The sequence below is a fragment of the Lynx rufus genome, unplaced genomic scaffold (assembly GCF_022079265.1).
Source record: "Lynx rufus isolate CCGP_SWC_20201006 ecotype Redwood Valley unplaced genomic scaffold, mLynRuf1.p SCAF_13, whole genome shotgun sequence".
Taxonomy (NCBI): domain Eukaryota; kingdom Metazoa; phylum Chordata; class Mammalia; order Carnivora; family Felidae; genus Lynx; species Lynx rufus.
The window spans coordinates 55,640,864-55,655,623 of NW_025814827.1; the positions used below are offsets into that span (position 1 = coordinate 55,640,864).

Below are 14,760 nucleotides of genomic sequence, written 5' to 3' on the forward strand. Positions count from 1 at the left end.
TTCTTTCTCAATTACTGTAAAAAAATTAAAGTTATAAATATCTATAGTATCCACTCCTATTTAACCTAAGTTTCCCACCCTCTCCTTTCTACTAGCCTATTACTTTTCTTCATGATTATGACAAGAAATAAACAGAAAAAAGAAGGAGATCAAATGAAATTAGTGAGTTTTTGGAAGGACTCGATATCTGACTCAAGTTCCCAGCTAGACTGTGTTTCAGTACCATCTTTCAGCACTTACATTTTCTCTTGTTACTTCCTTTCAATGATATGTACACATGATTTTAAAGTGTTAAAGGCTGATGATGGTAGACTAGGTAACAAACCAATCTTCCTACTGAGAACAACCAGAAAATACAGTCAAAACATTACCAAAATGTGCCTGAAGACACCACAGAGTAATAAACAGATGTGGTTAGTTTGAGTTGGGATAAAACGGGAAACAGCCATGTCAGACTAAAAAGATGCAACTCTTCAGTCTGGAGAGACAGAGGATAAAGATGTATTATGTCAACCAAATATAATATAGGGACCTTGTTGGAATCTAAGTCAGATGAACTCCACTGTAAAAAGCCATTTGAGGCAACTGGGAACATGTATATAGCAAGAATTTGGTGACATCAAGGGAAATCATTGATAACTGTATTGACTACATTAAAATTCTTATCTTTTTAAAAAAAAGTTTATTTATTTATTTTGAGAATGAGAGGGAGGGAGGGAACCTCAAGCAGACTCTGCACTCAGCGCAGAGCCCAACAAAGGACTCGATCCCACGAACCATGAGATCATGACCTGTGCTGAAATCAGGAGTTGGAGGTTTTACTGACTGAGCCACCCAGGTGCCCCTAATTCTTATCTTTTAAAAAAAGACAGATGTGCACAAAGGGCAGAAACAGAATGAAATGGACATTTTGGGGAAAAAGCACTTTAAGCAATGTAGAAAATGTTAACATTTAGGAAATCTGGGTGACCCATGTATAGGAATTCCTTGTACTATTCTCACAATGTTTCTGTGGGTCTGAAATTCCTGTTGAAATAAAGTTAAAATTTAAAAACCCTACACATCCAGGGCACCTGGGTGCTCAGTCAGTTAAGCATCCAACTTTGGCTCAGGTCATGATCTCAGTTTGTGAGTTCAAGCCCCACGTCCGGCTCTGTGCTGACAGCTCAGTATGGAGCCTACTTTGAATTCTGTGTCTCCCTCTCTCTCTGCTCCTCCCCCGCTCATCCTCTGTCTCTCTCTCTCCTTCAAAAATAAATAAAAACATTAAAAAAATTAAAAATAAAAACCCTACACATCCAACAGAATAACTAAAAAAAGACAACAGCAAGTACTGCAAGCTGTGTAGCAACCCCAATGCTCACATTTATTCTGATGGGAATGTAAATTGGTACAATCACTTTGGGAAACGGTTTGGCACGATCTATGAAAGCTTTTCACATGGATACCGTAAGACCCCTAATTCCCCTCCTGGTTATATATACTGAACAAGTATCTACTTGTTTTCAGCTGAAACTATCTAAGAATGGTCTTAGAAGTACTATTTGTAAAGAGCCACAAACTAGAAACGATCCAAAGCCTACCAACAGTAGGACAAATGAATAAATTTAGGTATATTCCTGCCAAGGAAAGGTATATAGCAATGAATGAAGGAATGAAGGAACTATACCTACATGCAACAACATGGATGGATCGGGGCTCCTGGGTGGTTCAGTCGGCTAAGTGTTTGATTCTTCATTTTGGCTCAGATCATGATCTCATGGTTTGTGAGACTGAGCCCCCAGCCGGGCACTGTGCTGGTAGCATGGAGCCTGCTTGGGATCCTTTCTCTCTTCCTCGCTCTCTGCCCCTCCCCCCACTTGTGCACTCGTTCGCACGTACTCTGTCTCTCTCTCTCTCAGTAAATAAACTTAAAACCAAACCAAAAAACAAAAACAAAAACAAAAAACGCAGGGGCGCCTTCGTGGCTCAGTCAGTTAAGCATCCGACTCTGGATTTTGGCTCAGGTTTCTCATGGTTCATGAGTTTGAGCTCTGCATGGGGCTCCAAGCTGTAGTGTGGAGCCTACTTGGGATTCTCTCTCTCCCTCTCTCTGTTCCTCCCTAGCTCTCTCTCTCTTTCAAAGTAAATAAACTGAAAAGAAAAGAAAAAAAAGGAAAAGTACTTCTCTCTCTTCTGAAAAAGGAAAAAAAACACAAAACCAACACAGATGAATCTTATGTATGTAATGCTGAGTAAATGGAACCAGACATAAAAGAATACATACTGCATGAAGCATTTACATAAAATATGAAAATAAGATTAATCTCTGCTGTTAGAAGCTAAGATAGTGGTTTTCCTTGCAGGAGGTGGTGACTCAGAAAGCAGCTGAAGGGGGGCAGGGCATGCTTTTTTTGTTTTTTAAGTTTACTTATTTTGAGAGAGAGTGAGCGAGTGCGCATGTACAGAAGGGGGGAGGGGCAAAATAGAGGGGGTAGAGAGAATCCCAAGCAGGCTTAGCAATGTCATCATGGAGCCCGATGTGGGGCTCAAACTCATGAACCGTGAGATCATGACCTGAACCAAAATCAAGAGTTGGATGCTTAACCGACTGAGCCACCCAGGTGCCCCTAAATGTTCTATTTCTTGATGTGGGTGTTCATTATATGGGTGTGTTAAATTTGTTAAATTTCACTGAGCTGTATACTTCTCATATATGCTCTTTCCTATATGTAAAATATATTTCAGTAAAAAGTTAGCAAAAACCTTGAAGCTTAAGACACATTCCCTTACAGAGAAATAAACTTATGAACCTAACAATAAATGCACAGACATAAAATATATTCAAAATTGATTTAGATAAATTTAGATAAACTGATTTAGATAAATCTAGGTAACATGTTAGATGGAAGTTGGGTGCTTTTAAATATGGCTCCTCTCTCCTTCCACTAAGAAGGAGTAGGGGTATGTATGTATGTATTCCCTTCCCTTGATTCTGGGCCCTAACATCGCTTGATCAATACAAAAGTGATGCTGTGCCAGTTTCAAGGCCTTAATGAAACTAGCAATTTTCACTTCCCATTTTTCAGGATGCTTGCTTTCAAGCCACCATACTGTGAGGAAGCCTAAGCAGCTCCATGGAAAAGCAACACGCAAATGTAACAGCCAATAGCCCCGGCTAAAGTCTCGGTTGGTAGCCAGTATCACCCCCAGACACCTGAGTGAAAGAGCCTTCAGAGGATTCTAGCCCACAGCCTTCATATGTTCCCTGTTGAGGCCCCAGACATCATGGAGTAAAGGCAAGCCACCTCTGTTCTGCCTTTTGTGAATTCTTGACCCAAAGAATTCATTAGCATAATAAAATGGCTGTCATTTTAAGCTATTGATTTTAGGATGGTTTGTGCCACAGCAATAATAACCAGAACAACACCAAGACACCAAAAGAAATGAAGACTGTGGTGCCTATGGCAACGTGCCATCTAGATCTCCTTCATGAGAAATTGCTTGCTGCAAGGAGCATAGTTTGTTCAGAGTCCCAGCTGCAATCTCTCTAGATCAGAACAATATTCATCCCAAGGTTATGATACATCCTTCCCTCCTTGCCTCAGCTGCACCCAATGACAGAGCACAGGGGCCGTAGCACTAGCCCAGTCTTGCTGATGCTGTACTGCCTCTAATGAGCAACTTTGGCTGAGGACTCCCTTTTGATCTGGACAAAACTTTCTTAAGACTGCGCTATAGTCTGAAACTCCTCCTACCAAGTCCCTCTCCTTTCCCAGGTGTAGACCTGCACTATGGTCTGAAGTCTCTTCATGTCTATCCTGCTCCTCCCTCTTTGTTCTTCCCAATGAATCTCTTGCATGTCTAATCTCATCTTGACATTTACTTCTGCAAAAATACTAACTCATAAAGCTATTCTGTGATAGTTCCCTATTCTTTTGATGTAGACACACAGGAAACAACTGTATCTTCCTGGAAAATGCTCATTTGTACAAATACCAAAAGTGAAATAATGGGCTTTCGGGACCCTTCACTACAACAACATTTATGTATTTAATGACGGTTTCCTTTGTAAGAAAATAACTCCTTTTCTTTTACTTATCTTCACTATCTATTACTCAATTGACAAAGTCACGTTGAAATCAGATTTCTACAATGGACCAGCCACTTCCAATCTCAGGTAAGTGCCATTAAACACATAATAAACATTTCACTCTTCTCTGAACTTCATCAAAGTGTTTTAATATTATTGTATCTAAGACTAATCCCTGAAAATCAAGACTACATCAATATTAAAGCATTATTGCTATTTAACCTTTTTTTGCAGTTGTGTATTTGCCTCATATTGTTAAACTCACTTTTTTTTTTTTAAATGTTTATTTTTAAGAGAGAGAGAGCGTGAGCAGGGGAGGGGCAGAGGGAGATGGGGACAGAGGATCCTAAGCGGGCTCTGTGCTGAAAGAAGCCAGCGCATTGTGGGGCTCAAACTCATGAACCCTAAGATCATGACCTAAGCTGAAGTTGGACGCTCAGTTGAGTCACCCAAGGACACAGATATAACTCGCTTTTAAACCAGTGTGTCAAGGGGGATCAAAAGCAATGTAATCTTGGTAAAACCGTAATAAATCTAAAACTTTCTTCTAGCATACAAAGCCCCAGAAAAAGACCATTCTTCATAAAAGTAAACCTAGTCTCTATAATGAACATGTTCTCTGATCAAGAATATGAACTTTTACAAATACCAAAAGGCCATAACAACAGCAACAAAAAAAATGAGTTTCCTGAAAAACAACTTACAATTTTCAAATCTAAGTCTGTTTCTTCATCCTTCTGAAGTAGAACTCATCTTTCTCAACAAAGTTAAACACAATCATAACAGGTTAAACAGTACTGTATGCAATGATTTAGACTCCCAAAGGTTAACTGATAGTACTTACTCTGGTTTTATCAAATAGTTCTGAAACTTTGAGAAAAAACCTGGAAGGGAAAAATATTTCATCAGAAGCCAGCTCTGAAATGATTTTCCAAGTCAAATGTTGAGAGAATACGCCCCCAAACTGTATTAATAATGAACACTGTTATCTCACTACAGTAATATTTGATGGTCTCGTCCAATGCAGACTTCATTTAGTTCAACATCTCTGTACTTCCACCCATATAACAGATAACTTGGAAACTGTTGTTACAGAAAATCTTACCCTTTCAAAGTAACAATCTAAGCCATATATTTATTAATTTCTAACTTTTTAAAATTCAATTTTTTTCCCTAATCTCTATACCCAATGTGGGGCTTGAACTCACAACCCCTGGATCAAAAGGCACATGCTCCACCAACTGAGCCAGCAGGCACCCCTAAGCCATACATACATTTAAACAAAAAAAAATTTTTCCTTACATTCATTAATATGCCACATAATACTAAATAAAGCCCATGATTTCAAAATTCTTATAGAAGTACAGAACAATCAGATCCAAAGAGAAAAAAGGCTGATTTAAAAGGAAAACACTAAGGCTGGAACAGCTCTTGAAGTTATTTGATAGTTATGTTTTAAACACCTTCAAATAGAGCTGCTTTGTTTTAGAAAATAACAGAAATGAGTAAGCAATTTGTATCTCAAAATTCATGTTCACTTTTAACTAAATTGCCTATCTCTCAATGGTGATACCAACTAAAAAATAACCCAATGCACAGCTTTTTAAAAGAGTACTCTGTGAAATATGTAATTACTGGTGACGTTATAACTGGATGAAGGCAAGTGCTATTGAAAGCTAAAACACTATTTTATGAACTCTGTTTTACTAAAAAGAACTTGCTTGACAGGTTTATGCCCAGTTACACATGGCAAGGTTGACTTTTTCTTCTTATCAAAGACTTACAAATCCTTTTTTTAAAAATTATGTTTATTCATTTTTGAGAGACAGAGAGAGACAGGGTGTGAGCAGGGGAGGGGCAGACAGAGTGTGAGCAGGGGAGGGGCAGACAGAGAGGGAGACACAGAATCCAAAGCAGGCTCCAGGCTCTGGGCTGTCAGCACAGAGCCTGATGTGGGGCTAGAACCCACGAATTATGAGATCATGAACTGAAGTCAGATGCTTAACTGACTGAGCCACCCAGGCACTCCAAGACTTATGAATTCTTAGGAAAGGTAGCATGTTAATTAATGTAAGCCATATATATATATACGTATAGTACCTTGCTTTGCTGAAAAACTTGGATCTTTGGATCTTACAGGTCTACTAAGACAAGATACACTAGAAAAATGATTCAAGGATGTGGTTTAGAAAAAGGCATAAACTAGGAAAATAGTTTTGCCACTTAAGTTTGAAAAAAAAAGTTTGGATTATTTTTCAATAAACAGTTGTGTTTAAACAATATTATAGGAAAAACTAAAATTAACCATGGTTACATTAATGTGGAAAGCTAACATAAATTAAGTAAGGGACAGCTGTGTAAGCAAACATTCAGAGAGTACTTCCATACTAACACATACAACAGCTACCCTCTGGTCACCCTAGGACTACCCTGAGATTCACTAAACTTAAAAACGAAAACTAGCCTCTCTAAAAAGTATAAACTAATACCATCATATTTTACTTTAAAAGTCAATTTGGCCTCCAAAGAAATACATACATACATATATACTGTATATTCTAATTTCAGAACGTTTATTTATAATAAACTTCATCAAAACCTAAGAACATTTTGACATAAGTTCTGTGTCTCTTCCTTACACATACACACATCAGCCAATTTTCATCAAATAACACTTTGTAAATGTTAAAATATACATTAAAGTCAATTTTTATTTTTCAGATTTTCTTTTTAAATGTTTATTTTTGAGAGAGAGAGCATGTGAACTGGGGAGGGACAGCGAGAGAGGGAGACAGAGGATCCGAAGCAGGCTATGTGCTGATAGTAGAGAGTCCGATGTGGAGCTTGAACCCACGAACCGTGAGATCATGACCTGAGCAGAAGTCGGACATTTAAACTGAGTTCCCTAGGCGCCTCTATTTTTCAGATTTAAGAAATAAGAGAGAAAGAGTAGAGGAAAAAATAACATTGATCCAAGTTTATAAAAAAGTTCCTTACTACTGATGTGTTTTGATGAAGATATTCTAAATGCCTGCTGGGTCAGGCATTCTACATGCCCAGGCTGTTAGCAAAATTTTTCTGTTTTATTTAATGTTTTAAAACTTTTTTTTTTAAATGTTTATTTTTGAGAGAGAGACAGAGTGTGAGCAGGGGAGGAGCAGAGAGAGAGGGAGACATAGAATCCAAAGCAGGCTCCAGACTCTGAGCTGTCAGCACAGAGCCCAATGCAGGGCTCGAACTCACAAACCATGAGATCATGACCTGAGCCAAAGTCAGACGCCTAACCAACTGAGCCACCCAGGCGCCCTGTGTTTTATTTAATGTTTTAAATCAGAATCCTTACTTGCATATATCTGTAGAATCCTGAGTTCCTAAAGCATATAGCGAAGAACCAATCCTATTGTAATCATCTGCAGCACCTATGGAAAAGATTGTTAGAATTTCATATATTTGTTCATTGATTCAAAAATACTTATTGAGCATTCACCTGCTAAACAAATGTGTATACAGTATGAGATATTCCAAGTCTGGTGAAGGAAATGACAATAACTATAATATAATTTGATGGAATATTATATCAGAATATTCTATCAGAAGTAGGTAAAAACTACTTTGGGAGCAGGGGAAACCTGAGTAAGTTAGGGAAGGATTTATAGACACTACCGAGTGAGTCAGAACTTGCAGGATAAGAAAAATCTTTACCAGACAAAAGAGGGGAGAGCATTCTGAATGAAGGGCAGAGCATGGATATAGGCTAGTAAGACATAAAATAACACAGTATATTCAGACAGCCTTCTAGAAAGAAGGCACTACAAGGATACAGAGGGGAGTGGAAGGAGTTGAAGATGGAAAAATAAATTAGAGGTATCTTGGAGGGAAAATGGGTTTTTGGATGCCATGATAAAGTTTGGATTTGATCTTATAAGAATGGGTGTTATTAAACATTTAAAAATAACAGTAGTGGTAAAATCAACCACTGCCTGGAATAAAGACTAGAAGTGGAGAGACACAGAAGGCAGAGCAACCAACTAGGAAATTTTTGGGTCCAATACTGATTGTTAGGATCAAAGTAGCGAAAATACTGACAGCAGAGAGGAACAACAAGGCTGGAAGATGTTTAGGAAACCTAATAGGTAGGATTTACAATTAGGAAATCCTAATAGGTAGGATTACAAACAGGAGACCTGAGGTAGGAAGAAAAATTATGGAGCTTGGGAAGCTACATGAATGGTGGTAGCACCATTACCCTTAGGTGCTAGGGAGCAAAGTATTCAACTTTAGCACAATACTCTTCCTATTCCTAGCACTCACCCCCAGGACAACTTGTTGAAAAAACATTACTTGTTTCAGAAAAAGGATAGTACAGTGCAATGGTTAAGCTCATGGTCCTGGGACCCAATTTACCAGCTATATGACCTTGAGTTTATCACTTAACTTGTGAATGCCTTGCTTTCTTCATCTGGAAATGGGGATAATAATGGTACCAGTCTTATAAAATTACTTGGATTAAGTGAGTTAATCAATGTTACTATATATCTGGCACACAGTGAATATAGTACTATATAAATGTTTGCTATTATTAATGAAATCCAAGATGTGTACTTTGTATGGAAATTTCCACTTATCCTCAGTAGTATGTTTATAAGGTTTTAGTGTGTTTATTCTTTAACAAAACAGTAATCCTTACATTATACTTTATATGTTGTACAAAGTTATATTCAACAGATAAGGCTGAAATTTGGTGACTATTTACTTACTGTTATTCAGAAACAGATCTATTCTGGTATCTTTCATAAAGATACTTAGAATACAAATTTTGGACTCTGAATAGGAACTTCTATATGTGAGACTTTTCACTATTAACCTAAAATTTTAAGTTAAAAAATCACATAAAGGTTGGTTTATCAAGGCAGGTATCAAAAATGATTTGTGTCCAATATCACATACAGTAATATTTTATACTTAAAATGACCCTGAAATTATTTATTATTATTTTTAATATTTAATTTTGAGAGAGAGAGAACGAGCAGGGGAGGGGCAGAGAGTGAGAGGGAGACACAGAATCCAAAGCAGGCTCCAGGCTCTGAACTGACAGCACAGAGCCCACACACGGGGCTCGAACTCACAAACCATGAGATCTTGTCCTGAGCCTAAGTCGGACACTTAACCAACTGAGCCACCCAGGCACCCCCTGAGATTATTTTTTAGAGCAAGAAATTCCTGTCTCCTAGTATCTGGCTCTGAGAACACTACCCTTTTCGGCTATTACATCATTATACGATCACAGAAAATAAGCAAACTGCCTTGATTGTATATACATCACAGTGAGGCTGAAAAGCTTAGTTTTTCATAGTCCAGGCTAGTTAAGTTCATGCGTTGTGAAAAAAGTTTTTACTTTATAATTTTATAATTATGTAATAATTATAATTTTGTAAAATAGATTCGCCATCATCTCTTCTACAAATACTGTTCCATTTGGCCAAATAGAATAAATAAGAATTATGTTATCTTAACAGATGACTCTCTACCTTTATAGTTCTTTATGTTTCCATAGCACAAATATATACCTCTATTAAAGGACTGACTACAATACACTGTAATTTTCTGCTTTTCAGATTTCTGCAAAATTTCTGCAAAATTATTAATTCCTGAAGGGCAAAGACTATATTTTCTTCATCTTGAAATTACCAATGCCTAACATTATGGTTGGCAAACAGGCCAATGTTTATAAACTATTTTATTTTTTACTTAATTTTATTTACCCTATCCTATCCTATCCTATCCTATCCTATCCTATCCTATCCTATGCAGATCCATGCCCAACATGGGGCTTGAACTCATTACCCTGAGATTAAGAGTCATAGACTCAGCGGTGCCTGGGTGGCTCAGTCAACTGAGTATTACACTCTTGATTTCGGCTCAGGTCAAGCATGAAGTCTGCTTAGAATTCATTCATATTCTCTCTCTCTCTCTCTCTCTCTGCCACTCTCCCCCTCTGGTGTTTTCTCTCTCTCTTAAAAAAACAACAAAAAAAGAGTCGTATGCTCTACTGACAGCCAGCAAGGTGCCCCTGAGCTAAATAACTTTAAAACAATTTTTAAAGTATAGTAGGATTCTATTTTATTTTAATTTTTTAAAGGATTTTATTTTTAAGTAATCTCTTCATTCAATGTGGGGCTCAAACCTACAACCCTGAGATCAAGAGTCGCATATTCTACTGACTGAGCCAGCCAGGCACCCCTAATAGGATTCCATTTTAAATAATCAAAAATAAACTTAAGGATACTCCTAATTATTACAACTAACACTAGTATATATACCATTTCATATTTACAAAGTTTTTCTTTCTTGAGGGGGTACAGGCGAGGCCTGTGGGCTCCAGCCTGGTCCAGTTGGTGGAGTATGGGGGTCCCCAGGAAAGCAAATAGGGTACTGCTGGAGCCCCACAGGGTGCACTATGTGTCTCTGGGTGTGTAGAGGGAGTAAGTGCAGGTCTTGATGGAGGGACAGGGAGAGGACAGACTAGGACAAAGTTTCTCTTAACAGAGGAGTAAAACGTGTGAGATAACTCATCTTAATGTCATTTTATAAACAAGGGAACCAGTATAATACCAATTAATTATGTGACTTGCCCAATGCTCTAGAGCAAATTGGTAATAAATCTAGGAAGGAATTCAAGCTTCCCACACTTTATAGTTCTTAAGTACTGAACAAGCAAATATAAATAACTACTTCCTTAGAAGAAATCTATAAGTTACAAAAATAGAATAAAATATAAAAATAACTCTTAGCCTTCTCCAAAGAATGACACAAGAATAGAAGGTATCAAGCCAGAGACTTTATTTCCTTTCTGTTACAGCATGTAACAGTACTCCAAAACAGAGGTTCTTATTTCTAGGTACCAGCTGAACTGTCTCTATAACAGAGGTTCTCAAACTTTTTGGTCTAAGGACTCCTTTACACTCTTAGAAATTATTGAGGATCCTAAATAATTATGTTTATGGGGGTTATGTCTATCAATATGTACTGTATGTTTTTTAAGTAAAGCAAAATGATTAAAAGTATTAAAATCATAGTTAAGTAATATTTCAAATGAAAAATAACTATATGTATTTTTAAATTAGTGAGCAGAGTGACACTATTACATTTTTGCAAATTTTTTGTGTCTTTATCTTAATAGAAGACAGCTGCATTCTCTTACCTGCTTCTGCATTCAATCGTAGTATTATAATACACTGCTTTTGTTCAAATATGTGGAGAAAATGCAGTCTCAAACAGATATGTAGCTTTATTTTCAGATAATTGTGGATATTCTTTTTAAAAAAAATATTTTTTAATGGTTATATTTATTTTTGAGAGAGAGACAGACAGACAGAGTATAGCAGCGGAGGTACAGAGAGAGAGGGAGACACAGAATCCAAAGCAGGCTCCAGGCTCTGAGCTGTCAGCACAGAGCCCGACGCGGGGCTCGAACTCGTCAACTGCGAGATCATGACCTGAGCCGAAGTCAGACACTCAACCGACTGAGCCATCCAGGCGCCCCGTGGATATTCTTCTTTGATACCACCCCAAAACTCAACAAGTAGTAGTTTCTTTAAGAGTTAGTTGTAATGACATGGATGGAACTGGAGAGTGATATGCTAAGTGAAATAAGTCATACAGAGAAAGACGATACCATACATTTTCACTCTTATGTGGATCCTGAGAAACCTAACAGAAGACCATGGGGGAGGGGAAGAGGAAAAAAAAAGTTACAGAGAGGGAAGGAGGCAAACCATGAGAGACTCTTAAAAACTGAGAATAAACTGAGGGTTGATGGGGGGGTAGGAGGGAGGGGAAAGAGGGTGATGGGCATTGAGGAGGGCACCTGTTGGGATGAGCACTGGGTGTTGTATGGAAACCAATTTGACAATAAATTTCATATTAAAAAAAATAGTTGCAGTGGGGAATCTAAAATCATATCAATAAACTTTCTAAGCTCTATTACATTAAACTCCATTGGTATAAATAAGTGATATTAATCCCAAGATCATAAAGTTGGTTTAACATTTGAAAATCAATCAATACATAATAGACTAAAAGGAAAAAACGGGATTATCTGAACACTGCAGCTGCAAAAAGAGCATATGAAAAGAATCCAACGCTCATTCCTGATTTAAAAAAACACAACCTCTCAGATAAATTTATAAGACAATTTTTTCACCCTGATAAAAAGCATCTAGGAAAAACCGACACCAAACACCATAATTAATGGTTTAAGAATGAATGCCTTCCCCATAAGCTAAGGAACAAGGCAAAGATGCCTATTCTCACCACTTCCATCCACACTGCACTGGAGCTATAGGTATAGCTTCAGTACAACGGGGCAAAGACAAGAAATAAATGGAATCTAAATTGGAAACAAGTGTAATTGTTTTTATTGGCAGATGATCATCTATGTAGAAAATCATAAGGAATCTACAAAATAGTTACTGGAACTAATAAGTGAGTTTATTTAGTAATATTGCAAGATACAAGATCAATACAGAAAACACCGTATTTCTATATATTAGCAAAGAACTAGAAACTGAAATGTAAAAAACACATCATTTATGATAGCATCAAAAAATAATTAGGGATCAATTCAACTAAAGGTGTATAAGATCCTCGGACTTCAAGCTGTATTACAAAGCTGTAATCATCAAGATAGTATGGTATTGGCACAAAAACAGACACTCAGATCAATGGAACAGAACAGAGAACCCAGAATGGACCCACAAACATATGGCCAACTAATCTTTGACAAAGCAGGAAAGTATATCTGATGGAATAAAGACAGTCTCTTCAGCAAGTGATGCTGGGAAAACTGGACAGTAACATGCAGAAAAATGAACCTGGACCACTTTCTTATACCATACACAAAAATAAACTCAAAATGGATGAAAGACCTAAATGTAAGACAAGCCATCAACATCCTCGAGGAGAAAGCAGGCAATAACCTCTTTGATCTTGGCTGCAGCAACCTCTTACTCAACGCATCTCCAGGGGCAAGGGAAACAAAAGCAAAAATGAACTATTGGGACCTCAACAAAATAAAAAGCTTCTGCACAGCAAAGGAAACAATCAGCAAAACTAAAAGGCAACCGACAGAATGGGAGAAGATATTTGTAAACGACATATCAGATAAAGGGTTAGTATCCAAAATCTACAAAGAACTTATCAAACTCAACACCCAGAAAACAAATAATCCAGTGAAGAAATGGGTAAAAGACATGAATAGACACTTCTCCAAAGAAGACATCCAGATAGCCAACCGACACATGAAAAAATGTTCAACATCACTCATCATCAGGGAAATACAAATTAAAACCACAATGAGATACCACCTCACACCAGTCAAGAATGGCTAAGATGAACAACTCAGGCAACAACAGATGTTGGCCAGGACGCGGAGAAAGAGGATCTCTTTTGCACTGCTGGTGGGAATGCAAACTGGTGCAGCCACTCTGGAAAACAGCATGGAGGTTCCTCAAAAAATTAAAAATAGAACTATCCTATGACCCAGCAATTGCACTACTAAGTATTTATCCAAGGGATACAGGTATGCTGCTTCAGAGAGGCACATGCACCCCAATGTTTATAGCAGCACTATCAACAATAGCCAAAGTATGGAAAGAGCCCAAATGTCCATCAATGGATGAATGAAGAAGATGTGGTATATATACACAATGGAGTATTACTTGGCAATCAAAAAGAATGAAACCTTGCCATTTGCAACTATGTGGATGGAACTAGATGGTATTAAAGCGAAATTAGTCAGAGAAAGACAAATATCATATGACTTTACTCATATGAGGACTTTAAGACAGAACCGATGAACACAAGGGAAGGGAAGCAAAAATAAAATAAAAACAGGGAGGGGGACAAAACATGAGAGACTCTTAAATATGGAGAACAAACAGAAGGTAACTGAAGGGAGGGGGGATGGGCTAAATGGGTAAGGGGCATTAAGGAATCTACTCCTGAAATTGTTGTTGCACTATATGCTAACTAACTAGGATGTAAATTTAAAAAAATTAAAAATTAAATTAAAAAAAAAAACGGTGTATAAGACCTGTACAATATAAGTTAAAAAACATTGCTGAGAGAATTATAAGGAAGACCAAACTAAATGGAGAGATATACTATATTTACGTATCAGAAGAGTCAATATGGTTAAGATGTCAATCTTCCCCAAACTGACCTACAGATTCTACACAACCCCAAAATCCCAGACAGCATTTGTGTAGAAAGTGACAAGCTAATTCTAAAATCGATATGAATTGAAATAAGTCAATCAGAAGAAGACAAATCCCACACGATTTCACTCATATGTGGAATTTAAGAAACAAAACAGATGAACATATGGGAAAGGAAGGGGAAGAAAAGAGAGGGAAACAAACCACAAGAGACTCTTAACAATAGAGAACAAACGATAGAGAGTAGACAGAGGGAGGTGGGTAAGACATGGGCTAGATGGGTGATGGAAATTAAGGAGGGCACTTGTGACAAACACGGAGTATTGTAAGTAATGAATCACTAAATTCTACTCCTGAAACCAATGTTGCACTGTATATTAACTAAGTAAAATTTAAATAAAAAAATAAAATCCATATGAAAATGTAAAGAACCTAGAGGGGCCAAAAACAACTCTGGTAAAGAAGAAAAAA

General features: G+C 37.4%; 1 protein-coding gene across 2 annotated transcripts in view; it reads right to left on the minus strand.

Annotated features, from left to right (window-relative positions):
* SNX6 (sorting nexin 6) overlaps window positions 1-14,760 on the minus strand; it is a 59,769-nt gene that overhangs the window by 11,099 nt on the left and 33,910 nt on the right. For both annotated transcript variants that reach the window (XM_047075590.1, XM_047075591.1), the window contains 2 exons: window positions 7,416-7,491; window positions 4,917-4,956 (listed from right to left, as the gene is read on the minus strand). In XM_047075590.1, coding sequence (XP_046931546.1) covers window positions 4,917-4,956; window positions 7,416-7,491 — 116 coding nt within the window. The remainder of the gene's footprint in view (window positions 1-4,916; window positions 4,957-7,415; window positions 7,492-14,760) is intronic.